This window comes from Aythya ferina, assembly GCF_964211825.1.
Source record: "Aythya ferina genome assembly, chromosome: 21".
NCBI classification, from domain to species: Eukaryota; Metazoa; Chordata; class Aves; order Anseriformes; family Anatidae; genus Aythya; species Aythya ferina.
The window spans coordinates 6,414,100-6,440,893 of NC_140319.1; the positions used below are offsets into that span (position 1 = coordinate 6,414,100).

General features: G+C 43.5%; 1 protein-coding gene and 1 long non-coding RNA gene across 8 annotated transcripts in view; both read right to left on the reverse strand.

Moving 5' to 3' along the window:
- CAMTA1 (calmodulin binding transcription activator 1) overlaps nt 1–26,794 on the reverse strand; it is a 329,904-nt gene that overhangs the window by 54,251 nt on the left and 248,859 nt on the right. For all 7 annotated transcript variants that reach the window (XM_084495064.1, XM_084495063.1, XM_084495060.1 and 4 more), the window contains one exon: nt 7,057–7,210. In XM_084495064.1, coding sequence (XP_084351190.1) covers nt 7,057–7,210 — 154 coding nt within the window. The remainder of the gene's footprint in view (nt 1–7,056; nt 7,211–26,794) is intronic.
- Nucleotides 14,584–24,937, reverse strand: LOC311422389. Its single transcript, XR_014685309.1, has 2 exons — nt 24,626–24,937; nt 14,584–17,737 (listed from the first exon to the last, which is right to left on the reverse strand). It is a non-coding gene; the product is annotated as an uncharacterized lncRNA (long non-coding RNA).

Genomic DNA, 26,794 nt, shown 5'->3' on the forward strand with positions numbered 1-26,794 from the left:
CTGGCTGTTTTTGACTTCTTCCACTGCTGTTGGTGCTCAGTCCTCCCCAGTTACCAGATCTACAATCCTTGTTTCACTCTTAGCCATTCTTTAAAGAGAAGTCTTTCTTCCAGAATGAAACCTTTCCTAGAAAGTTTGCTCAGATGCAACTGCAACCTGATAATTTAATAGCAAATGGGAAGTACATGTGGTTGAATTATGCTTAGAGAGAACCAGTGGGACATTACTCTTCTGAAGCTCAAAATGAAACGTCCACAAATTTTATTTACAACTAACAGCATTTTTATGCACAGCCACCTGAAGTTCAAGACTACTCACACATGAAAGAACAGTGCTGAAGCAAACTCCCTTACACTGTTCTCATAAGCTATCTGTGACACTCACCTATAATAAAAAGTAGATCACATTACGAGTTCTTGCCTTTGACAATGTTAATCAGGACAAAGATACTATCACTGGGCCATTCCCTTCTGCAATACTCAAAATTTCTGATCTGATTTGCTAAATGGCCCCATTATTGAGTTCCAGAATTGCATGTAGCATAATAAAAGTGTAAAGGTGCTTGTTCCTGACTGTATTTCAATTTAGTACCTCAAGCTCAATTGGCAGGGACAGAATGAACAGTCCTACACTTACTGCAGCTCAGAGGAAGTGAAAACAGCTGTAACTACAGGTCAAGTATGTCACTGCTGGCCAGACTTTGTTTCTATTAGCAGCCAGTTACCTTCTCTGTCTGCTTCTCGGGTATACAGTTCAAGGGCATCCTTCACAGAATGCCAGGGTTGCATTTGGAAGGGAAATAAGCGTGGTATTACACTTCACTCTGCACCCTGAAGGAAAGCAATTTGATGCGGGGAAATTGAGTCAAGACAGTTTAGATCTTTTTGACTGTCATGAATGGCAGCAGATGTTTTAACGCGCTGCTCACAGAGCCAACAGGCTACAGAGCATGCAAACCTCACATAAGTTACACATCTCCCGCTTCTTTCCTAGGACTCTCTTTAAAACATGTTTTACATGAAACTTCTCCCCACAGCAAAGCACAGTCTGCCAGGAGCCCCAGGCTCCTGCTGTTAAAAAAAACAAACAGCAAAAAGCTGCGAGGTTCAGGAAGGTCAGGGCTGGTACTGACAGCCCAGCTGCCTGCCCCGCCACCCTTGCATCTCTTCTCACAGCCACCGCGTGCTTACTGCCCATCACTATTATCCTCTGCCCTGGCTTCTGTCCAATAATCTGAACAGTTAATCAACGTGAACTATTTCTCTGTGCTCCTTTCTGCTGCCGAGCCCCAGCACTCACGGTAGGGCACTCACCGGACAGCGAGGGCCGTGCCTCCGAGCTACGGGCACCACAGGCAGGACCACCGCGGCCGCCATGAGCCTCACGACGGCAGAGCGAGCCTCTGAGGGTTTTAAAAGCCTCTTCTGACTACGAACGAGAAGCCCAGCACGCCGGCGGGGCCGCTGACGGCTCGGCTGAACCCTGCTCCGGGCCGGGCCTGGCGGGGCCTGGCGGGAGGCGGCGGCCGCCAGGTGGCAGCAGCCGACCAGGAACCGGCAGCGGCGGGCGGAGGCCGGGGCGGCCCCGGGCCCCGCTGAGGCGCAGGAGCAGGAGCAGGGAGGGGGGTGCGAGCTCACGTTGATCTGCTCCAACTTTGAAGTTTCTTTTCGCGTGATTCTCAGTGACGAACGCCTATCTGCCCCCTCCAGATCTTGGGTGAAAATGCCAGGAAGTGAGGACAGCCACCTTAGAAGGTGCCAAGTCCCTGGCCAAGTATTGACTCTGATCGTTACTACGACTGAAGGCTGAGAGGAGAAAAAAAAACAAAACACTAAGGAAGAATGGAAAAGGAGGACGGTGTGCTCATGACTTCTTCAGAGATGTATTCTGCAATTACCAGAGATGGTTCTGTAATTACTGTATCTGGTTTAATAAGCCAATTTTAGGGGCACAGGAAATTTGGTTTAGTTTTCCTCAAGTTAATTCTTCATTACCCTTAACGGTGAAGTTCATACTGGATTACTATTAACACTCGATTTCACAGATCAGGATTATTTCACTGTGCTATCTCTAAACGGTGGTTGATAGACTGCCCAAGGCAACAGGTGAAAAATGGTCGCTAATTGCGTTCTTTCTGCAAAGCGGAATGTCCTACAGCAGGGAAAATCATCTCTTATGGAGAACGTCTTTCCTTCAGGGGTGGCCCCCATGGATACGGCCACCCATGATGGAACCAAATTCCCTCTCCGAAGGCAGGGCAGGCACTCGCTTGCTCCCAGCACTGAATATCAGTATTCATAGTAGCCAGTGGGATACGAGAACCAATCTAGCAATTACTGTATTCTCTTTTTAATAAAGTCAATTATAGTAACATGTAAATACTATTCAAAGAAAGCTGGACATCTAATATACTAAAACCAAGCTCTTTTAAAGAATCTGTGCTACTTTTTATGTGGTGGTCAGCTGAAACAGCCGGCAAGCTTCAGCTTCCATTGAAGATCACTTTGTAGCTCTGACAAACAGGTTTGGGAATGGTAAAAATCAACCTATATAGCATTTGTGTACAGGTTGTCTTTTAAGATTAAGTATAAAAAACCTTAAACAATTACTGAATATAAATTTAAGTTAAAAAAAAAAACACACACACACAAAAAAGAACAACAACAACAAAACAAAACAACAAAAACCCAACAACTCAATTCTTCAAATTGAGCTGACTACTACTATTTAAACTTCCTATTGGGCTACAAGTGTTTAATGCCCTCTCCAGTGGCAACAACACAGGTAAGCAGTTTCCAAGTATCAGAGAATTAAAAAAAAAAAAAAGTTTAAAAAAAGTGTTTTTTTGTTTGTTTGTTTTTCAGAAACAAAGATATCTCTCAACTATAGTGGACCTGAAAGAAGGATTGCAATGTAGCACCAGCTGTAAGCCTATAACACATACTTTGCCAGCTGAGGGATGAGGAAGCCAGAAGAGGATGATTTGGAGAAACCCCCAACATGAGCTGGCCGACAATTTGCTGATCATATGGAGTTTATATACAGAATTCTGCTGTGTTTGCCTCTGCCACTGCATTCTGCTTTACCACCAGATGCCTCAAAGGACATCTGCTAATCTGTTCAGAGAGATCTCAAAGCAAGACTATGATGGGACATAAGAGAGGGGAAAAAAAAAGAAAGCAATGCCAAATTGAGATCCATTCTTCGTATCAGGCACACTGAAATGACTTACAGGTGTCTCTGACAAAGTTTCCACAGAATTTTCATGTATTATCAACTACTCATTTTGCACAAATGTCCTGAAAGGTTGCATTCATTCAGAAGCAACACACAATGAATGACCCTTTTGATTCAGATGATCAGTTAGGACACTGCTGCAGGTCTGCAAACAGCATCAGACTGTTTTCAGTGGATGCCTTCTAGGACCCTTCCTGTGCTCCCTGAACATGCTTATACCTCTAAGACAAGGCGCCCCACCTCCTGGCTTTGAAGGAGAGAGGAATCATTCTGACAGAGGTCGTGAATAGCATAACCATTCCTTCCAGGCTCATCAGCTTCAGTCTCAGGGACTGCAGTTTGGCAAAGTGGTGCTGTCTCTCAGGAGCTGGTTTGGCCACAGTGAGTCACTGAAACTGACATTTGACAAGCCAGCAGTGATAGTCCAGACAGGACAATCAGGAGATCGTGTATGTCATAGTGTAAAGGCAAATGACAAATATATCAGAACTAAATCAAAAATTCAAATCAACAAAACCCGAAGGCAGGCTGTTTCATTGTTTACAGTCTCCACTCAGTAATTTTACTAAAGAAATCAGTTGGAGATGTTGAAAAAAACACAAATCTTCAGAGCATCTGCAGTGAGTACTTTCCATCTCGTGGATGTTCAGATGTGTTAATTTCAGTCTCCTAATTAGCTCACAGTTAAAACAAGTTAATAGCGTTTCCATAATGCTCTCAGACCTGTCTGATCACCCTGTGAGGGTACTTTTTCATCCATAACCACCTGTAAAAGATAGCTGAAAGCCATCCCTGAGGCCAGCCAAGAAGCTCAGGGTTTGCAGACATCTTATTTAAGACTGCAACAGGAGGACTCACCCCTGGGCAGCCCATACCTCAGCACACTGCTATGATCGTGGAAGAGACATAGTCTGGTACCAGGAGCTTGTGCCTGTCCCAGATGCATGTTGAACACTTGCTGAAGCTTGGACTGACTTTAGGATGATGCAACGAGAAAGGAAGATGGAGCCAAGTGACTTATGAATGCAAGAAATGCGGGCTAACCCAGTCAAGCTCTCTCGGCACTTTAGAAAATACAGTTCAATGTACTTGTTTGGCTTGCACTCTTACACCAATCCCCCTCTCGCTGAAGCCACCTGTCACATCACTTGCAGTTCTCCAGACACACACAGCCAAGGGAACATGCTCCCAGCCTCTAGCTGCCTCACCACGGACTCGCCACAATCCTTTATTTGAATATAAAAGCTTTAAAATCTGACAGAGGTCAAGAGCTTTAACTTGGGTCCAGGCTGAGCAGGACCTGAATGAACAGAACTTGCTTTCAGCAAGTCTTCAGAAAAACCTCCCACTTGTTATAAAACCAGCCTATATTACTGGGCAGTCCCTTTCCCACTTTAAGAACTTTTCCCCTTTCCAAAATAGCAACTGAATGCTGTTACTAACCTTTGACCAGGAAGAAGCATTGTCCCTAAAGATAGAAGTAGTATCAGCTTCTCCTCCTAGTTCTGCAAGACATCAATTGTCTGAAACATGATGTAAAAATCTCCCTGCAGATACAGCATTCACCCCCAGACCTCCATGCACACCGTGACTGTATCATTACTAACTTGTCCTGAATGTGAAAGGCTTATGAAAAATGGCAAGCAAGAAAATGAACCAATAAAATCCTCACACAGCTCCGAAGTCCAGAGGAATAAAACGAGATGAACGACAACATGGAACATGTAGAAAGGTGAGATGCACACTTCGCCAGTGACACTATGTACAACATTTTTATCAAGTCACTGACAAATCTGCTTTAGGGCAGAGAAATTTGAAAACATCAGGCAATCAAACTGAAGTCTTTGAAAGAATGATTAATGTGAAAATATGATGAAACTGATGTGCTTGGCTCTGGACTTTCAAAGCACACCCAATACTGGAAATAAATCTGATGGCATCTTGGCGAGCAGTGCCCCTCTGTGTTTCCTGAACACCATTATGCGTCCTCTTTCTTCTCTAAGTCTGATCAAAATGTAATGCTTTTATAGCAGCTACATTTCTAAGGATGTGCTTCCCAGGATATGTATCCATAAACAGAGATGTGTACTTGCATACATACTCTGAATAATTGTGCAGAATTTCACTCTTCCCTCTTGAGACATAAAAAAGCCAAGTATTATTAAATTTACAGCTAGTTCGTTGTAGTTTTCACATAATTTTCTTGATGCACTGCAGTTGTTTTTTTTTTTAAACAACCAACCAACCAAAAAAAACCAACAGGCTGCCACTTCCTCTCCTGTTTATTGTTAAGGCCCTTGTTCAGTCGCAACTACAACTTCAACATCTTGGATTTCTGTCTAAGTTTATTGGTCCCAGGGCAACATTCTGTTTAGCAAATTGTTGTTTGTTTTTTTTTTTTTTTTTTCTTCCTGTTCTCTTTGGCTTGTTTTCTCTCCTTCAGTTTTGCATGGAAAAGGAATACATGGGGGAGCAAAAAAGTGGGGGTATTGTTTATATGAGGAAATTACCATGCTTCTGCCTCTTGGGCAGCTAAAGAGAAAGCAGAAGCTGTCTGTTAGATGACTGCCACTTACAGCAGTGCTGCTGACTTGGGAAGGGCTCACTGGCTGCTGACTTCCCGCAGGTCTCCACCTTGCCACCGCTTTTTGCGGGCAGTGAAGAAGTGATGTGAAGCTCTGCCATGGACACCTGGAGTTTGGCTGCACTCCTCCCCCCACCAGTACCAGAACGACCTGCAGAGCTCGGGAAGTAACAAAGAAGCAATGCAGAACTAATAATGCTATGGTCAGTGTGAGATTTATCTTTCACTGATGGCCAAGACCCGTAAGAATATACTTCACAATTGTGACCTCTAGTTCCTGAGAGCTGAGCACAGAACCAGCATCTGACTGGGGAAGGGGCGAGGCAGAAAAGCAGACCTGGTGTTTGTTGATTCAGATGTAAGCACCTAGATTTGGTATTGTGTCTCCTGCAATCAATTTTCTTTTCTTACAGACCCACAATATGCCTAATCACTCTTCCATTGCAGGTCTCTGTCCAGTTTGGGCATATTCTCCAGGGGAAGACATACAATATAACAGATATTTAAGAAAATATACTTAAAGAAGACCAAACTGGAGTTTCAAGTCAAATTGACCAGGGGAGCTGGATAGTAGATAATGAGATAAGCTTATCATGGAGGTGACTGCACTCAAGTTCAGAGAACGGCATCACCAAGCAATCCAACTCCACTATTTTGCTGTGCAGACAATGGACAGGATGCAGGTTTTTTTTTTTTTATTTTAATAGAAATTTTGCTTTGACAGTTGGCACTTGAAAGGCATTTCACAGCAGGTGTGTCTTGCTGATAAAAAGATACTCAGCTCCACAGAGCCCTTCTATAAACAACAGCAACCAATTCTGACCTGACATAGAACAACACAAACATAGAGGGGCCTTCAGGGAAACCTACCTGCCAATACTGTAATAAAGGCTCTTTGTAAGTGAGTAGGTGCCTAGAAATGTCACTTGAAAAATATAAGACCATAGGTATGCTTTTTCCCCGGCACAGTGTGTGCTGTGGGGAACTAAACATAATCCTTTTTGCAACAGTCTGGGCAGCTTTCATACTATGTAAATGGCTTCTTGTAAAAACTAAGTGGAAAGAGCTGATGGCTCATACATGCATAGAATACATCAGGAAGAAAGACGTGCATGCAGATACATGTTGAGTTTGATGGTGACAAGTGACTACTTAAGAGGGAGGGTCAGTGGCCAGGAGAGCCATCATACTCTAAATTAACCCTTCATAGAGCAAAAAAGCCTCCAGATACTCACACATCGGTTTGAGCTGTCCAATTAGTTCTTCTTTTGTCCATTTTGCCCATTCTTTCTTGTCTGTATTTATTGAGCACAAGATAGGGCCGCATGGTTTCCCACAGTCCTCGATGGCTGGTACATTCAGGTAGTGCACCAACACGATGTCTGGGTTCTACAGGGAGAACAGAGAACAAACGTTATGTAGTTGGAGCTGTCCCTGACTCAGTGCTCTCTGTATTTGCCTTCCTAAGTAAAATTACAACAGAAAGCATCATAATTAGACCCCACGATATACCAACTTTCCCTGCAATCGAGCTGTTCTTTCAGTGATGTGGCAAAAAGCAAGATACGACACTTTGCACACAGCTTCCTCCTCCAGTGCCCTTTGCTGGGAAGTCTCCCTGTTCCCTTTGCTCAGTGGGAATGTTTTTTTCAACCCACACAACAAAGAATACTTGCAAGAGGTCTGCAAATATCTGTTGCAACAAACACCAGGTCACTTGCTTCAGTTTAGGGGATCTGTGATCTGTTGGATCAAATGCTTTTATCAGCTCTGGTCCACATCAGACTATTTCAAATACGTGGAAGTTCACCTGAAACCATCAATGATAGTCACGCTTTCAGTACAGCTGCAGAAAGAGGGAGGGAAGAACCAAAGAAGCTAGCAGTACTGCAAGAGTGTCCCCAAGGACAGGTTCCTCTCAGACAAGCCTGTAATTTCTTGTCTTTTGAAGATCTTGCAGATTTGTGATGAAAACAGCAAGCTGCAGGAGGTTGGGATTGGAAGAGACGGTGTCCTTTGCAGCACTGCTGAAGAAAAAAAAATCTGTAACAACTGCAAGGCAGTCACTCCTGCAGGGTTGTTCAGTGCACTACTCTCTTTCCCAACGCACCTTCTTACGAGAGCTGAGGGAAAGAAAAGAAATGCAACACTGCTTTGACGCACTGCAGCGTCGTCCCACTGACACAGACATTTCAAGTAGGGAGCTTAGCAGTGTGTTACCACCGTGTGAGTAAATGAATCATCTTAACAACAGCAACCAAAACAACTCAGCTAGTTTCCCAACAGCATCCCTGGGATATTGTACGATAGATAACAAGAAGATTGAGAAGTTGATTTCTTTCCCTTAAGTCATTTACTCCTAACTCCACAAACTTTAATGACTGCTTTGGAATTATTTATAAAAATAAATAGGATAATGGTGTAATTAAAACTCTAATGTTTCATTAATGTTGTTATAGCCCCATTCTGAGTGGGAGAGGGAATACAATCCATCATTTGTTTGCAAAGGGTGTGCTAATGGGAGTACTTGCTTATGAAACCCACAGAGAAGTAGAGCAATATGTAGACACTTGCACCAAGGAAAATATTAGAGCAGCAAAACTGCCCCATAAATGCAACCAGTGGGAGGTAGCTTCTGATGGGCAAAATGAGAGAAGCCAGGCACGGTGCATCTTGCAGCTGCGCCTGAAGCACTCCCAGAGAAGGATCTTGCTGTCTGCTGGCTTCCCTGCACACATGTGCCCCTGCTGAGGGCAGGGGCAGCCACACACGACCTGTCTGCCACTGTGCCCAGGGAGCATCCTGCACATCCCAGAGCAGAAGGCAGCTGGCGACGTCTCCCAGCTCCCTGAGACCTGCTGAGATGCTGCTGGCAGCTGAAGGACCATCCCTTCATCCAGTGCTGGTGCGCAGCCAGCATTGCAGCACATGAGCCTTACGGAGTATGCTCGCCTGCTGTCTGCACCCCTGTGCATTCTGGCACCTAGCAGAGCTCCACTAATCACACCGCCCCTCACCGTTTGGAAGAGAAGCTCTCATTTTAGATAGGAAGAAAGGGAGAACACAGTGAAACTTTCATTTTTCGCCCCCTCTATTAATGAAAATTTTAAGTAGGAGATTTTCAGCGAAGCCTCTCTTAATTCCAGTATGAAGTTCTCGAAGCCTGTGTTCAAAAAGAGTTGTATTGCACAGGGAAGAAGCAAGGAAAACTAGTAAGGAAGTGTTAACAACTTATTTTGGAGTCGTTCTGCAAAGTGCTAAAGCAAAGAAAATTATCGGCTCTTCCATTCCTGACATTCTCCTTGAGACAAACCACTGGAACTTTCACATTCAATTTTCACGCATGTAAAGCCTTCCATTTCACAGGGCACATCTTTTCTGTCCCAGATGAGAGACAGACACAGAAGGGTACATAAAACACTACACCCTATCTTTGCAGAGTGCTGCAAGGTTCACCCTTTCCACACCACAGCACACATCCTCAAGCACCTGTGCAAAACCGAGCTACATTTTTTCTTTCAGCCTTCCTGTTTCCAAGGAATTTTGGCCTGTTTAACTCACTGAAGACAATGGGGGTCACAACAAGGCACTGAGAGCAGGACAGGGGTGGGCTTGTTGATTTGTTCTGGCCTGGTGGGAGCAGGAGGTATGGCAGCACATCCCTGTTAGGACACACGGTGAAATGGCCAAGCCACTTGCAAAAACAAGCAGATGGAGCTGCTCGGGAACAGGGAGGTGATGAAGGGAAGTTTTAAAACATTACTGTCCTCATGTATAATTCAGAAAAGATTTGGATAATAAAAATGATTACCTACATACCCAAATAGTCTCCATCAGCTAATTTAACTCAATTAGTGATTTAGATGATGAAGTAATAAAAAGTAATATGCTTCAGAGATTTTGTGTGAAGACACCTCTTGCTCTTGCAGAAGTTTCAAAGAAGAAAGCAAGGACACACTGCTGCTGACAGGCAACACAGCAATTCTGCATGTGCTTCTTGCTTTATTTCAGATAAGAGGTATTTTTTGTAGCTTGAGAGTTCCTGTTTGTCACCAGGCAAGTCAGGATGACAGAAAACCTGACATTTGGAGGTGGAAAACAGACTCCAGTACAACTACATCCTCAGTAGTAAATTCAATGCATTTACAGATCACAGCTTTTGCTGCACGTTGTCTCCAGCTCCATATTTGCCTATGTGCACACATGCTTGCAAATCAGAAACCGGCAAGACAACTTATAATTTCATTTTGAATCAAGCTTTGCATTTGTCCCTATCCAACTGGGCACACAAAACCTGCTTTCTGTCTGTAGAGACAGTAACTCAGGTGCAGGAAACGTGCCAGCACGCTGGATGTGCCAGCTCAGAAACCCTGCACCTGGGAGGCAGGGAAGTCCTGCAGGGAACCCTTGGACAGCTATTGAAGGATCTGGAAATGTTCCTGTCAAAAAGCTGTTAACAATTTCAATGCACAGAGCCTCAGCAGAGCTACTTTGCTTCCCACACATCAGAAGCAAAGTTGCTGCCATCTGTCCCTGAACTGGGGGAGTCTGCTCGGCTTGCTGAATCCTGCAGCATCCAGTCCTCCTCCTGAGCAGGTTCTCCTTAGGGTCGTGGAGAAGCTTGTTCTGGTATTCCTGGTGTTGTAGGGTAAGCAGAAGACAGCACAACAAGTGGTTAAAAACACAACAAGCTGTTAGCTTTGAAAAAGAAAAATGCCACTGTAACATCTGTCTGACTCTAGTTTGCAGCTTCATCAGCACTAAGTGGTCAATAAATCAGACTGGCGTGGCGTTACGTTTCTTCTATGGCATAACCATTAATCTAATGCCGGTTCTCATGAAAAATGGAAGAGAAAAAGTATGTGATAGTGAAAACGTATACATTATCCAGAAAGTAATAATAGCATGTAATGGTGCTGCAGACCTCCCAGCATGACTGAGTTGGAGCACAGAGGCAGCCTCCCTGTGCTACCCACTACGTGCCATTTAAATTAACCAAGTAAATCAGCTATTGTTTGTTCCACCAGCCCCCTTCATGACTATTTTTTCATATTAGCAGAAACACAAAGCTGAAACAAGCAAGGGAGCACAGAAATGCAAAGAGAAGCATGTCCAGTCTATAAAGGGCTGGATAATGCTTGGATGAAGAAACTACATGTACCCGGAGCACGCCAAGGTCAACAGGTCTGTGAAGGAAACCTCTCTCTAATTCAGCATCTGCCTTCTGCTAGCTACACAGCACCAGACTGGAAGCCCTGTGCACAGGGAAGTCTCCCTTGTCATGCAGAAAGGAATAACCAAATGCACACACACACACAAAACACCCTTCCCATCCTGAAGTATGGATTATTTTATCTATTTATTTATTTTTAAAAAGGGAAATCAAAACCAGTTTCTGGCCAGCTTTCAGCTGCTCAGCAATGGCTATCAGCTCAACACTAAACCCCACTGGCAGTGGCCATAGCTGAAAATATTTTATTTGGAACAATACCTCCGAGCTGAGGGAAAGTTTTTCATTTGTACTCCCTGATAGAAGAAAGAAATGATATAAATCACCCTTCAAGGATGAAGAGGATGGGTGAATTTAACCTGAGCCACCCTGCAAAGAAATAACCCACAGATTTGTGCCAGGGCTCCAGGATCAGTGGCCGTTAGCTCTGCTCCGCCAGGTGCCCAGCCACTCTGCATTCTGCTAGACACCAGTGTTGTATCTTTGATGTTGAACTCATCAAGCTTTACGTGTTATTAAAGCACGTACGGCGATACCAGCCTTTCCCAGCCCCAGTGGCTTACCTGAGGATCGCTCAGACATCACAGCCCCTCCTATACAGCCACAAGGAATTATTTAAAATAGAAATAAAAGGAGGACAAAAGTCATGTAGTTTGTTACATTACTGCCAGTTTTGAATGAATGCAAGTATTATTAACTTTTTGTTGCTTTCACCCCTGACATTATAAGAAGTTTTTATCTGTTCTGATAGCTATTCATTCAAGAAGTTTACTTTGTTTTCCTCAAACCATTCAAAATATTGAACAGGAATCTCATCTTTCTGGGAACATAACTCACATCCAGCCATACGGGATAGACTGGATTAGCACCTAACAGATTAACACTCAGAAACACTTAATCCAAAAGGTTCCCAGCTGCTGTTACACGATGCTTCAGTACCAACAGATAACTCTAAGATGGACACCACTGAGAGTATCCGTGTGTCATCTACAAACATCTCCTGCTATTTATAGCAGGATCTATTTGGAGAGTTTACTCTGTATTTTTAATGGTTTGAGAATAGAGCCTGGGATACCTGAAATACAAGGTACACGAGGCACAAATACACAACGGACACAGAAGTAATTGGATTTTTTCCCTTTTAAGAGACTAAGTGTTAGCTTTAGACAAGACTACTGCTTTAAATTCCAGTATTTTCCTTTTCCTTGAACTATTTTCTAATTGAGGTCATGCTGTGGAAGGCAACCTGGTGGCTGATCCATTAGAACATATTAATCTTTCATAGCAGCAGCAAAACTGAAAAAAATGACAACACTGACTTGAGAGGCACAATTCGGTGCCTTCAATTATCTTGAGCTGGGCATATTTAATTAGGGAGAACAAGACAACTAGTAGACACGTAGCATAGCCCTGATGCCCAAGAACTGAAGGGAAGCAACTGAGCCCCCACGGAGCTGGACACAGACAGCGAGCCCACGGTGCGGCCGAGAGGATGCGCTCGGCTCCGCGAGGAGCAGGAGCTGAGCGAGGAGAGGTGAGAGGCACACGGTGGCCAGCAGGAGCCTCTTAGGGCTTGCAGAGGACACGCAGCAGGCGTGAAGGAGTTGGCCATGGCAGACCTCGGCAGGGTGCTAGGACCTGAGGCGGGGAGCAGGCCCTGTTTGTTGATAAATGTGGTCCTCTCACGCTGTGCCCCTGGGCTGTGCATGCGCCAGCCTGAAATCCTTACCACCAACTTGAGGAGGTTTCTCACGAGAAATCAGAGAGCTTAAATTTTAGTCTGTAAAGCTCTTTGAATTAACCTGCTATCCTATGCCTCCAGTGGCATTGAAGAGATGAGGGAATTTATTTATAAAGCATCCTCAGGAACACAGGACACCTGGGGGCAGCAGGGCAGAAAGAGACATCAGCACGTAGATGGTTTTAAATCTAGCTGAATCACACAGATGTTCGCTGGCTCTGCAGTGATCTGGACGCCCACAGCAGTCTTTCCAGCAGACCTTTCTAGCACCCAGGGAAGCGCTGGGAACAGAGACTGAGCAGCAGGCAGCATGCAGGAAGCCAGCAGCTTTTCCTCCACTTCCAACCCCACCTCCTGGCTGTGTCTGTGGCCACTGGGTTTACACTGGATGGGTATCACATATTTCTTTGAAGATCAGTCAGCCCAGAGTTACAAAACCTAGCAATTTTGCCCATTTCTCAGACCAAAACCTTTTGAGATTTTTTGTTTAAATCAACTGATTTTTGAGAAAATAAAATGGCATCAGGTTGGTACAACTCTACGTACCACAGACAAGGAAAAGAACCGTGAAGGGCTTGGAAAACTAAAAAGTGATTTTTTACACTCATGTAATTACAAGAGTGAGATTTCCTGCAATTGTTTTAAAGGGAATCAAATTTAATAGGGCTGTATGTTTTATAATGTGCTCCCCAGTTCCTCTTTAATACCTTGGTAAGGGAAGATCAAGTGTAATCAGTAAAGTAATTGCACTGTTCTACATTATAGGCCTCAAAAGAATGACTAGGGGGTACAAAGCCACTGCAGGGCAGGGTTTAGATTAGAAAAATACAGGTTTTCCTTTTGTTACTTTCTTTTGCAATCCTTCTTTGGCATCCTTCTTCCTCTAGCTGCTACGGGTGTTCCTTGAGCAAGAGCCCGAGCAGCCAGCCTGCGAAGAGCATCCTTGACTGAAAGGCTCATCTGTCCTCAATGTGCTGGCAGTGACATCCCAAATACAAACAGGAACAAAACTCTGGTCTCTAACACCTTGTGCTTGAGGCTTGCCAGCACCAACTGAGATGGATCACCAGCAGAGCCCAAAGCACAGGACCACACAGGACAACCTTGGGAGAAAGCAGCAAGGGAGTGGAAATGGCCCCGAAGTCTTTTTGTCTGCCTTAGATCTTACATGTTTCTGGTTGGATGCAAGGGATGTATTTGTGCTAGAAGAGCTTGCTCAGACCCACTGGCCCCTGGGCAAAAACACCAGGAGAGACTGCTGCCGGTCACACAGGCTGCGAGCAGTAACAACAGTGCTGGATTAAAAGCCGTGTCTGCCTTAACCTCAAAATCACATTTAATTAAGAAAGTAAAAACACACCACAAGGGACCAGAAATAAGTTCCAAACTGTGACAGATTTAAAACTTCTCATGAGAAACACTGTGTGGTCAGACTTCACTATTCAACCTAGAAATGGAGTTGCCAAGGTCCAGGGTGGTTCAAGATTGAGCAATATGTGTGATTTGATTTGAATTGCTCTAAGACAATCCCAGAAACAAAAATTCTGTTTGGGAAAACAGGAGATCTCTGAATAAGCTTTTCTTCGTACATGAGCCTGGCAGCAATCCAGTGGAGGTTAAGAACAGCACATAGATGAGCCTGGACATTAGAGGATAGTATTTAAGTTGTGCAAGCAGTGAAGAGGAGAGTCTTAATACGGAACAAATACCAGATACTTACTAATACATCAGCAAATGTGGTATGTTTTAAAGTATTTTATATACAGAGAGCTGTCCTTGAATACTCCTAGGGATCACACTTATTAAATATGCACTTTGAAGACAGAAAAATGCAGTGCTGAAATTCCTGGCCTCCAAAATTCCAAACAAATTTATTTCTGAGTTGTCTGTTACCTTTCAGAAGAACGTCTCCTGTGTCAGTAAAAACTATAACAGAAGGTGATATTGCACAACCAGAAGTGTGAAGCAAAATAAAACCAAAGGCACTTCTTTTTCTCATGCAGGTTATTATTCTTCCAGACAATGGAAATTTCATTTCATCTGTGTCACTGCTGCCAGCTGGCAGCTTTAACTTACACAGGCAGCTGACAGGGACAAGATAATTCTGCCATGAGCTAGGACTGCATTTGTTCATCTAGAAACACCCAGCTGAGCCAGAGGTGCTGACACCTACGTCCTGTGTCCCGGCACCCAGGGACAGATGAGTAGCAGGGAGTTCTCCGGTCTTGTTTGTTGCTCTAGAGCAATGAACTCACTGCAGCACAGGAGCATTCACTTAGGACTAGGTCAGAGGAGAAATCTTTGGTGCCTGAACACTCACGGTGCTAATAACACCCTGTACGTGGAGCACTGAACAACATATCCCGGGCTGCCAGACCATGCACTGCCTCAGCTCAGCTCCAATGCACAGAGGAGTTTGCAGAGAGGTTTCCCAGGAGGACGGTTCCATACAGTGGCAGATTTCAAACTTCAAACTACAGCATAAGGCAGAGAAGCTGAAGGAGGAAAAGCTACTATTGCCTCACTCAAAAACATGATTTTTATTGTTTTCCAGTAAAAACTGAAAACTTTTCAATTCCTTTATCATGGTACATCTGGACCATTGAAAGACCAACCTGAGACTTCAATAGGTCTCTAGCAGTCAGTCATACAAGCTGCCCAGCAGCTGTTTGAGTGAGTTTAATAACCTTCTAAAGAATTAATGCAGCTATATCACTGCTTGGGTATAAAAATGTAGCCATGATCAAAGCACGTAAACTTATGGATAGTGACCTGCCCACTTCAGCTTGCTTAGGAATATTCTTTCTTAATACACACCCAACTCACGAAAATCACATAACTGCAATGGATCCATTTAACCCAGCTGATGTATTTAATATTTATTACTTTTTAAGGGAGATAAATTTGCTATGGAAATCACTGAAGCATCTCTTCCTTCTTTCTGTCACTTGCTCTCTCCGGTTGTCCAAGTTTTGAATTGAGGTTTAACAGCTTATTTTGCAAAAGCCCTGAGATTCTTCAAACAATAACTCTGAGGGCACAGCACAGGTTACTTTGGATTTGAATTCCTAAGAGGCACTCTTATGAAGAGGAGACAGAGCAAAATCTGCTCCAGCACTGCGTACGTAGTTTCAAAACACGTTGCATTTATCCATGCAAACACTAACCAATCCTTACCAAATTAGCACAGAGAAATGTAAATAACTAGGTATCGAATATGATTTAACAGTGCCAACCTCTTTTTAGACTGTTACTCTGTAAAAGATTTACTACTGATTTATTCAGACTATTTTTCCCCTGTTAAATGAAGAACAAGTGTGAGGCACAGATCCCTCAGCTGACATTTCTAAGGACTTTGCTTTATTTTCATAATTCAGAAGTACAGAATCTCCTCTTCCTCCTTCTGTTTTTATAGCAATCTTGATATGGGAATTCTGTCACTGCATTTCAAACAGACACAGAGCTAAACTCAAAACACTTCTATCCTCATCATCTTCTAGAAATGCCAGCATTTACAAAGCATGCCCCAAGTGGCTTCTACCCTTTCCCAGCTAACCCAAGCTAGAGATGCAATAATAGCTGGTCTGGAATAAGAAGAAATTTTAATTTCAAAGCTCTACTGACATTCACCAAGTGCTTTCAAAGTTTATAACAACAGAACACACTGCTTCGAATTCTGTTTTGAATGCAGATGGTGCATTTTTTTCTCTGATGTGCTGATGGTCTAGTTTGCCTCAATAACCCTATTAACTTTTAAATATTAATGCGTTTCTATGAACTAAGAACAGTTCAATGTATACCTAAAGATACACTTTTTTTTTTTTTTTTAATTCATATTTTTTTAGGCAGACCAAGAAATAGAAACTTGACATTTCCAAATACCAAGAGAGAAAACCTCAGGAGAACGTACCCAGAGTTCAGGATAAGCTTTCCCTCCAGAGACATGCTGTCCCTCAGCGATGTTCCTGAAGCAGCATCAAGCTCAAAGCTAATTTTGCATGTATGCAAATGAACCAGAAGCACTCGGAAGCTGATTGCCCCTCAAAATCTATAATCCCTGCCCCACACAGCCCATCTTCCCACGTGCCTACCAGCAAGGGAGCTTTCTGAAGCATCAGAAGTCAGCAGCAGCTCCTGCAGTGACCCTCTGGGGCACGTAGCTGCTGGGCCACGAGACGGAAAAAAGTGTCACATAAAGAGTCGTGTAAAAAGTTCCTGGTAGTATGCTACTACCTGCTACTTGTCTTTTGTTATTGCTGGCAGATGTCTGGATTGTGCAAATGGCTTTTACAACTCTGGCCAGCACATGCCAGCCCTCCCCAAGAGGACACAGGCAGCTCTCAGGACGTCCCCTATTTCTCCCACAGGTACAGCACAAGTTCAGAACCATGGGGTTCCAGGTGACAGAAAAGGATGCAAGCAACACCTCGATGCCTGCCTGGAAGAATAGCAGATGAATGCCATTTAACGTTCCATGTAGCCGATCTGGTACATGGTAGCCAATGAGTCCTTTTTATTTTTATTCCTTGGCCACGCTCTGAGGGCTTTGTCATTTATAGCTTCTTTAAAATTTGTTATTTTTGTTATCAGTGACTGGTCATAGAATTCCTGGGCAAAGAACATCAGTAATGAGAAGAACATCTTCACTTTCATAACGTTGGCTTTGATTGTCCTGCAACATTTTTGTTCCTACAGCATAACCCTTCTGACACTGCTATATAACACATACGTTACTCATTGGAGGTTTTGTGGTACCTTTATTATCTTTTCAGACAAAAGTAACCTGCAGTGTCAGTGAGTCCAAAGTTCCCCTTAGTGTCACACATTTTCCATTTTGGAGTCCAACTTTACTTTGCCTTTAAGGTTCTGAGAAAATATATGGATATGTGAGTGTGATGGATTAACACCAAAGCACATCCACTTGGTTGGCTGACGGGGCTTCTGTCTGAAAAAAAAAGAAGTTTCAAGACATTTTTTGTCCTTACCTTTCCATTTCAACATTTCCAGTGCTTTGACTTAGTGCTACACTATATGATTGACCTGCATGATCAGCAAAGTCCAGGCTTGGCAGGCTTCAGGAACACAGCCTCCACCTCTCAAGGCTGCCAGCCCCTGAATCCATCGGGACAGCCCTGGGGCTAAACAAGTGTTAGAGAACTTGGCTCATCTTGGAGTTGTATCTTAGCACCGCTCACCAGAAAGCAAAGTTCATACCTGTCATACAAAAAGTTGTATCATACCAACCAGAGGTTCGAGGATTACAGGTAAGGACATTGTTGTAGCTTAGATCTATCTGGAAGGCAACAAAAGCAGTCCCCAGAATTTGAAGGTAAGTTCAACAAAAACAAACTCCCCACTAAGTTCACTGTGTCATTGAGTCGTCCTCTTTGGTTTTTAAAAGATAGAGACACAAGGAAAACATGAAATCTAAAAAGCATTGTCAACTTGAATGATTTTCCAGGTTCTTGTCACTGAACGACCACCATCCCTCAGAGCAGAAGGCAGGCAATAAAACCAATAAAGGAAAACTGTGCGGAGCTTGACAGATCTGGCTCTCTCTGGCATATGATGAACTATTTTACCAGGCAGGCAAATTGGAACTACATCAGACTTGTCTATATGGTGAGACCTCAACAAAACCAGCACTGACTCCCTAATTTTTAACTGTTAAATTCTACTAAAAGAATGTCCATTTTGAAAGGCCATTCAAAAGATTTCTCAGAATCTATTTGCACCTGATATAGCAGCTGCTCAATAATTGCTGTGTAATTTCTTACCCCTGATGAACATAGCACGGACCTGGCCTGTTCTCTAACACTAGTAATTTTTCACTGCTGCTTAACATACCTCAGCTTGCTAAAATTGTTTGTCCACATAGACGATTCCTATAGATATCCAAAGAGGTTGATATGAGTTCTGATTAAAACCAAATCATTTCTATGCCTGGATATGATATTCTCACTATGTAAGGCCGAGGATGATACTTTCTTATGATGTGGTGGTAAGTCTGGGGGGCAACCAGAGAGAGGAAGCCACCGACCATCTCCCTCTGCCATTTATTTTGGTTCTGGAAAATCGAACATTCATTCTGTGCCAGGAGCCAGGCGGACTGCAAGCAGGGTGGCTGCTCATGAGTCCAGCCTGCTGATGACTCTCTTGTTATTTGCATTTCTCCAAACACTGAAAAATTGATTAGGAGCTTTAATTGTTCTCTGAAAGATGGAATACTTAAATCCATGTGGCGAGCCTGCTCTAAATGTTTTGCAGCAAGTCTGTTACCAAACTCTATACGTAATTTATCCAAGAACTCGTTAACATTTCCTCTGTGCACTCACTGAATGGATGTGCTTTTGAAGGCACTTATTTACTAATAAATTACAACAGTCCTAAATCATTAGCAACAAAGTAAATTGTTTTAATTGATCTGAACTTTTTTTTTTTTTTTTCTCCAACGAAGGAACTTTGTTTCTGTATAACTCCACTTGCTTAAGAACTATAATAGCATGTTAATCACTTAGAGTTTATCATCTTTAAAATGCTCTGAAATGGTGCATGGTTGAAATGCTCTGCTGAAGAGTGAATTTACACTCCCATAGCTCTTGCCCATTCATGTTTGTAATGAACACTGTTTTGTGAACTTTGTAAAGGTTCAAGGATTTGTCTATGGCTCAGGTGGTACACCAAGACAACAAGCCACATACATATACTTTATATCAAAGAACAGAATTTCAAGACGTGCCTATTCTTGTCACACCATCCACAAACATCCATACACAATATGCACAGGAGTTGTTTTTTTTTCTGTGTTTTAGGAATCTTAGAAGACTATACAGAGTTAAATAATTTCAAGACTTCATTTAGAATAACCTCAGCCAAATAAAAGCTCAGGTCTTATTGATAAACATCAAAAACCCCACCACGCTCAACCCCCTCCTGCTATCTGAATAATGGCAACCTCTGCAAACAACAGCAAAGAGGCAATCTAAAACAAACAAGGTGCACTGCCAATTAGCATAAACACGTTCTCTGTTCAAATTGGTTGTGGGGGTGGTTCAGAGGAAATATTCAATTTATGAATAGAGTATAAATGGCATCTTTCAAAGTAACAGTGTTAGGCACAGATTAGTTCTCCATCCTTGTTGCTTCTGATAGGGCTAATCATCACCCTAAATGAGTGTTTCAGCTGAACCTGACACTGGAAATCACATATAATTATACTGATTAATTTTGCTGAAAACATGCAGTGTTTTGCTATAGAAGTGTAAACATAATATGGTGAAAGGGTGATACAAATAGTAAAAGCTGACTGCTGTTCTGAAAAAAAAATGCTCAGGTGCTAAAGACATTTGAGTGACTGCATTTATTAGAAGAGCAACAATGATTTTCACATCTGCTCACCAATTTCTACCAAAAAGGCAGAGAAAAAATGGTGGACATGTGACTCTCAAGCATGGTTGCAACCTACTAAATGCATCAAATTATTTATATATACCTCAAAATGAAATGAAATATAGCTTTATAAAAGGACTCCTTGAAACAGCACCAGGACTACAGACCACCTGCATATTAAGTGTGTGGACTGGCCAAGGAAATGGGTAGATCAAATAAGGGAGCATTGGCTGTTAGTACTAAAGACAGAGGCAGTATCAAAGGAGAGGGAACTTCAGCTGGCTTCCCAGGAGTGAGTTATTTAGAAGCTAGTAGAAGAAATGTAAAAGGCAATGTAACAAAAGAGATTGCAAGAGGAAAAAGAAAACACACCTAAAATTGGGAGTTCCTTCTTTGTCTTTCCTGTGCAACATCAGTATTTCAGAAGAAACTAGATCAGCTCTAGAAACACACCTGTCATCAGCACCTAAAGAAGAAATACTATTTCTATGAGAGGGGGAAATGATAGCAGAATTTCAACAACAAAGCCCAATAATTTCACAAAAGGAACCAGCACTATACATAGCTAAAAAGAAATGCATCTGCTTTATGCGCTATCTTTTGCTGCACAACATTCTGAAAAGCCACTGAAAGAAAACTGCTTGGTTTTCAATTTTAAAGTGGCACTTAACCAAATACTATCAGTCTTCAGAACTATTGGCAAGGAAAAGTAGCAAATTACTTGTTTTTCCCATAGCACCTAAAATTACAACAGCTATGCTATCGGTCCCTTGTTACCAAAAGCCAACACTTACAGAGTTCATAAATTGCTGTGAACATTCTTCCTGTGTGCTGCCTTTTGGGGTGGCATCGTAAGTTCCTTGGATTGTTTAGCTTATTTACTAAGACACAAAAAACTTCTACTGCAAAGCATCTGAACTCGACAGAGAAAAAGCATGGGGTTGATGGAAAATAACATTTTTCCACGTATCTTTAACCTGCAAACCCTTTTCATAGAAATCAGAGCACGGTATGCCTTGGTCTCTTGAAGAAGCATTGCCTTAGTACGAGGCAGTGCTCCGCTCTCCTAAGTGCTTTGCATCAGAAGTCGTACTCTGGCTCCCTATGCACCAGCTGTCTGTGGCAGACAAGCTTTTGGTAAAGAGGAAATAGAGCAGGGGCCTCCAAGATAATCACATTTCCCGAAGAAGCGCTGTCAGCTGCCTACGAAGAGGGGCCCATTGCCAACAGTTACCGCAGCAGCGCCAGCTCCCGCCAGCAGACAGGACGTACGCCTGAGCAGAACAGCAAAAACACAAAAAGACACCTGGCTGCAGGAGCACACGGTGCTGTGGGAGCACGAGAGGACCTGGGTTTGCTCCCCCCGCACAGAGCCCGAAGATAAACAGAAGAGAAAAGAGTGCATTCGCCTCCTCCACATAAACATGAAGCTGCAGCTCAGTAAGTAACATTAAGTCTGACATGGGGAAGCTGTGATGCATTACTCACCCTGCTAAGTTTAATGTATAATTTAGAAAGATATCACCAAAATGGAAAAGAGAACATCTTTAAATAGCTCTGAAGGGTATTCAGCTCAGGCATTGCACACAGTTAATGTTTAAGAAAAGCTGCTAGCCCAGTGGCAGCAAACCACCCCATGCCGAATAATCTGATTTAGATGCATCTCAACACCAAAACACTTTAGAAATAACTCATTCGTTTTTGTAGGCCAGATTTAGGCTTTGTATTGAGTCTTAGCTGGTACCTTCCTGCCTAATGACCAAAAACCATCAGATCTGAAAGCCTGTATCCTCCAGCTTTGCTCAGCATAATAGGCAGCCTCAAGCAGGCAGTATTCCACTAAACCCCAAAATCCTCATGTGGAAAATGCAGAAGCTTCGAAGTAGCCGTTCTGCTCTGCGTTCAGCTGGACCAGGACTCCTCCCCTAGTTTGAGCAGATTTAGTTAGTTTTTATTTATTTTTTTTTTAAATAGTCTGTGCCCACTAAATCTAACATTGTTTCAGTTCAGAGATGCAATAAAGAAATAACACACCCTTCCCAGACCTTTTATACTTGAAATCTCATCAAAAGAGAAATGCAGACTGATGAATTATGCAGCCCTACCCTGCCTATCGCATTTGCCTGCTCCGTGGAGTCTCTTCACCTGGCAGTGGTTTGAAACTACGAGAACTCCTTGGCTCCTTGAACATTATGAAGACTCCTGCCACGCTCTGCTGAGAGGACAGCCTGCGTTTGGTTGTTGGAGCCTGCTGAATCCAAACTTCTTCACAGCCAAAGGTATCTACTGCAAATGTTTCTGGTGTCTCACCAGTTAACGGGCTCAAAGGGTAGTGGTGCTTTTGTAGCAAGATCCAGGCCAGACCACCCACTTGGGAGAGGAGGAGAGCCTTCACTGAAGAATGTCCTCTGAAGCATGCTGGCCCTGGGAGAAAAGCCGGAGGATATCTGTGCTGGGTGGCTGCGTGTCCTGACACAGACAGCAGAGCTGGGGCCACAGTGCTACCTGTTCTTGTATGCTAACAAAAAGACTTTGAGTTTTTTCATGCTTGGACCTTGGCATAGCACATAATAAAGAATTTCAGCACTAAAAGTATGCTGACTTTAGCAGAGAAGGGAACTAGGGAGATGGGATTCCTGCAGACAAAAATAGATGCTTTAAAAGTTACAGCAAAGGAAGACTGCTGGAACATGAAGTCCTCTTCAGCAGCATCCAGCCAAGTAGCAAGAACCAAAAGGAAATAACCTATAAATAATACAGAGCAAATCTGTTCTGATCTACTAACCTACTTTAGGACAGGCTTACAGTGAAGATTAAAAAGAATTTAAACTCGATTGTGGTGATTTAGAAAGTATACAGCATTGATGTGTATTTCTTGCCCTAGTTTCTAAACTGGAATTAAAACAGGTAACTGACTCGATGTGCAGAAAAAACAGTCTGGTTTCTCTTTTTTTTATTATTTTATTTTTTTATTTTTTAAGAGAATGTGAGAACACAGAATTGCAACTGCTAGCTGTATACCTTGCACAGGGAGGCATGTGCTTTACTGCATGGCTCAGAAGCAGCTTTGGGGCAGATGAGATCCTGGATGCTGTCACCAAAGCACAATGGGATTAGAGCATCTCCACCAGCACTGAAACATCCTCATGGGAAAGGAGCAAACAGAAATGTGTCAGCATTTATCAACTTGTACCAGCTGCCCTGGGATACGCAGCACATGTAATACTCATGTACTAACAGGACATAACATCAAACAGAATATGCGTTATTAATTTCCATTATGGAGTAACTGATGTTACTTTGCAGTACTTTGACAGGTGAGGAGGGGGGAGGAAACAAGCACATCTCTCCTACAGGGTACAAGATCGTACTCAGACACTGCTAAGTCATTTATCCACTATATGGAAATTCCCTAGGATTGCCAGCTGAATGTGTGGTGTCCTCCTAAGAATACAACGTTTTTGCCAGAAGGTTCTCTTATGATAACGTAACTGTCAGTAAGCTTATGAAAACAGCCCTAACTTTACTTAAACGAGTCTGAGTAAATGTCTATTGAATACAGAAAAATTGTGACCTGTAACTCTTTGCAGGTGTTGCTGGATGCCTCAGTCAAGAAATACATGGATGGGACACCCTCAGTCTCATATTACAGGGTCCTGCCCTCTCGAACCTTGAAGCTTACAAACAAAGTGCCAGGAACCATTTAGTGGTTTACGTGGTTTTTGGAGACTAAGTGTTTTGCCTACATAGCATGGAAATTTGTACATTCATATGTGCCAACTGTACCCAAATTCTAATACTACTTGAACAGTTTTCTGCTGTCCTTTAACACCTGAATTCCTCTTGTCCCCGGCTGTATGCTAGTTTGGGGGTACACTTTGTCACTCGCATTTGAGAGACATTTTAAGTTTCTGTCTCTATTGCTACTGAATTTGCCTTTCTGCTTGCAGCTGTTTCTCCCAATAACTAGCTGTGGTACAGTTACGAGCAGCATACATCACAGACCCATAGATGGCATATGGAGCTCAAACGACATTCTGGCTCAGACCTGCAATCCCACCACCTATCAGCCCAATGTAGAGAGACTCCATGTTCTCCTCCCAGAACAGCCCACGGCCACGTGCAGACACATCTAGCAAAAGCATTAAGCCTCGGGATTTGTCTTCAAAGTTAAGAAGAAAGTCATGCATGTTTTTTGGTAAGAAGAGTTAATTTCCAGTCTGAGCATGTGGGAGTATATCCCCAGGGAATGGAGTAATGAAGCCCTAGTGTTAGTTGCAAAACAAATAGATAAATCAATGTTTCAATTTGCTCCATGGGAGCAAATGGGCCACAGTTGCTTAGCAATTCAAGGAACATTATTGCAGGCTCCTCACACACAGCTAGAAATGCTACCCAAGTTGCTGGCTTTTTTTTACCACAGTAGAATTAAAATAAAATTTACCTTCTGGTGACAGCAGCAACTCAAGGGTCAAATGAAGATGTTATTTCCATGTTAAATTTCCCAAAGTCCTTTTCAGTCACATCATCAGCTCACAGCTGAACAAAGCAGCAAACAGCTTCTTAGAGGTATTTTCAAATGCCGTTTGCATGAGAACTAGATATTGCAGTTAAGGAAATACCACGTTTCTGTGGCTCGCAGGAAAAGTCCCTCATCTCAGCTTCAATACAGAGACTCCAAGACCACACGCTGGCTGGCCAAAAGGACATTACATTTGCTAAGGCTGCCTGTGTAGTAGACAAGGTCAGGGTTTATGCAGCACTCCCACGGCTGTGCTCTATATTAAAGCAATTAGAGCTCCTGAATGCTCTAAATCCATTCAGGTGTGGGGATGCCTGTAAAACTGCAGCCTGAGAGTAGCTCCAGGTCTCCTCTCTAATAAGCAGACCTTAGCTGAAGGTGACATCTGCTTGGTAATGCTGGATTAGGATGTGGCAATTTTGGACAAACCGATGACTACTTTATACTGAGGTTAGAAAAGGAAAAAAATAAAATCACTGACTCACAAGGTTTGTTACCTGTAACGCTTGTGGTCACTGCTGCAGGGTGTTGTTAACCTGCTCTGCACCAAACTGAGACACAGAGCACGTCTGTAGTATCAAGACCGAGCAATCCCAGAAATACAAACATAACCCAAAAACAGCTCAGCTACAGGCCAGCCAGAGCTAACCCAGCTACTGTGGTAACCCCGAGACTTGGCTTGGTGGGCATGGATCAGCACAAGGGGCAATCACCTCCTAAAATAGCCCTGTTCAGTGGGAAATTGGTTGGGTGCCTCCACTTCCATCTGCTCTAAGCTGGCCTAGAGCAGCTCGGGGCATTGGTGAAACCAGGCAGCGCTGTCAGCAGCGGGCTCCCGGCCAGCAGGGCACGGGCTAACGCATTTAGGGGAGGAGGAAAGCAGGAACAGGACGGGAAATCAAATCCACACAGTTAAGGCAGGGCAGCCAGCAGAAAGGACAGCCTCCTTCCTTGAGCATTTGCAGAAGTTACTGCAGAGCCCCCTCAGTGCTGGCAGCCGGCACGCTGCTGGGCAAGTCTGGGAGCAAAAGGCTCTGCTCGCTGTGCCCCCAGCACCTGATCTCTACAGCATGACCCACAGCTGAAGGGCCTTGGTGTGTCTGGGGCTGTGGTGGCACCTTTATGCCCCTTGTCATTGCAGGCAGCCCAAGCACCTGTGAGCCCCATGGCTATGAGTGGAAGAAGGGTCTTCAATCCTGGCAGTGGCTTGCAGGACCCCACAATGGTACCCACAGCTCATCCTGACAGGAATCAAAACCAAAAGCACTCTAACTCACCCTAAAGCCAAATGTCCATTCATTCCTATCAATAAAGCCAAATTTTAGCTACACGCTCCTGTTTTTTTCCTAATTAGAGGAGCCTGTGCTAAACACTTCTGAAAGCTCTTTTGGCCCCAGGTAATTGCTTGCATTATATCCTTTCTGGGAAATTGGTTTTGGGGGTGGGAGAGTCGGTGCAGACTAACTCTGTGTGTCTTGCTGCTAGGTTTATAACAAAGAAATGCTTCATCGTTTGAGAATACTGTAATCTCTCCCTCAATCAAATCCAAAATCACAAAAAAAACATTCCCCTTTAATTCAGTTTAAACATTGAACTGTTCCCTAGGTAATTAATATTGTTTGCAAATACGCCTTCTTTGAAGGAGTATTATCGTAGTTTAGGTGACAAGCTCAGGCTCGTACTCCTCTTTATAATTCCAAACATCTACTCAGGCAGCATTAATTGGATTCAAAGCAATTACACAGGAGTCATGTTGGCCACTTTGCATCAAGTTCTAGAGAATTCTGCTCTGCACCGCTGTGCGTCACAGCGCCGCTGTGATTCCCAGCCTTTCCCCCTGCTGCTGCCTGATGGAAACCCAACGTGGCAGAGTAAAACCACCACATCCTGCCAGCAGGGCGCCGGGCAGCTCCTGCCCCAACCAGGGACGTGGCACGGAGAAGCTGCGAGCCACAGACCTTGCACCAGGTCTCTGAACCAAATCCTGCACCAGATCTCCTCTTCTAACCCCCACCGCCCGCCCTCCCGGGCTGAAGTGCTGAGGCTTCAGCAGTGCTGGTTCCATGCAGTACAAACAAAACCCAAACCATC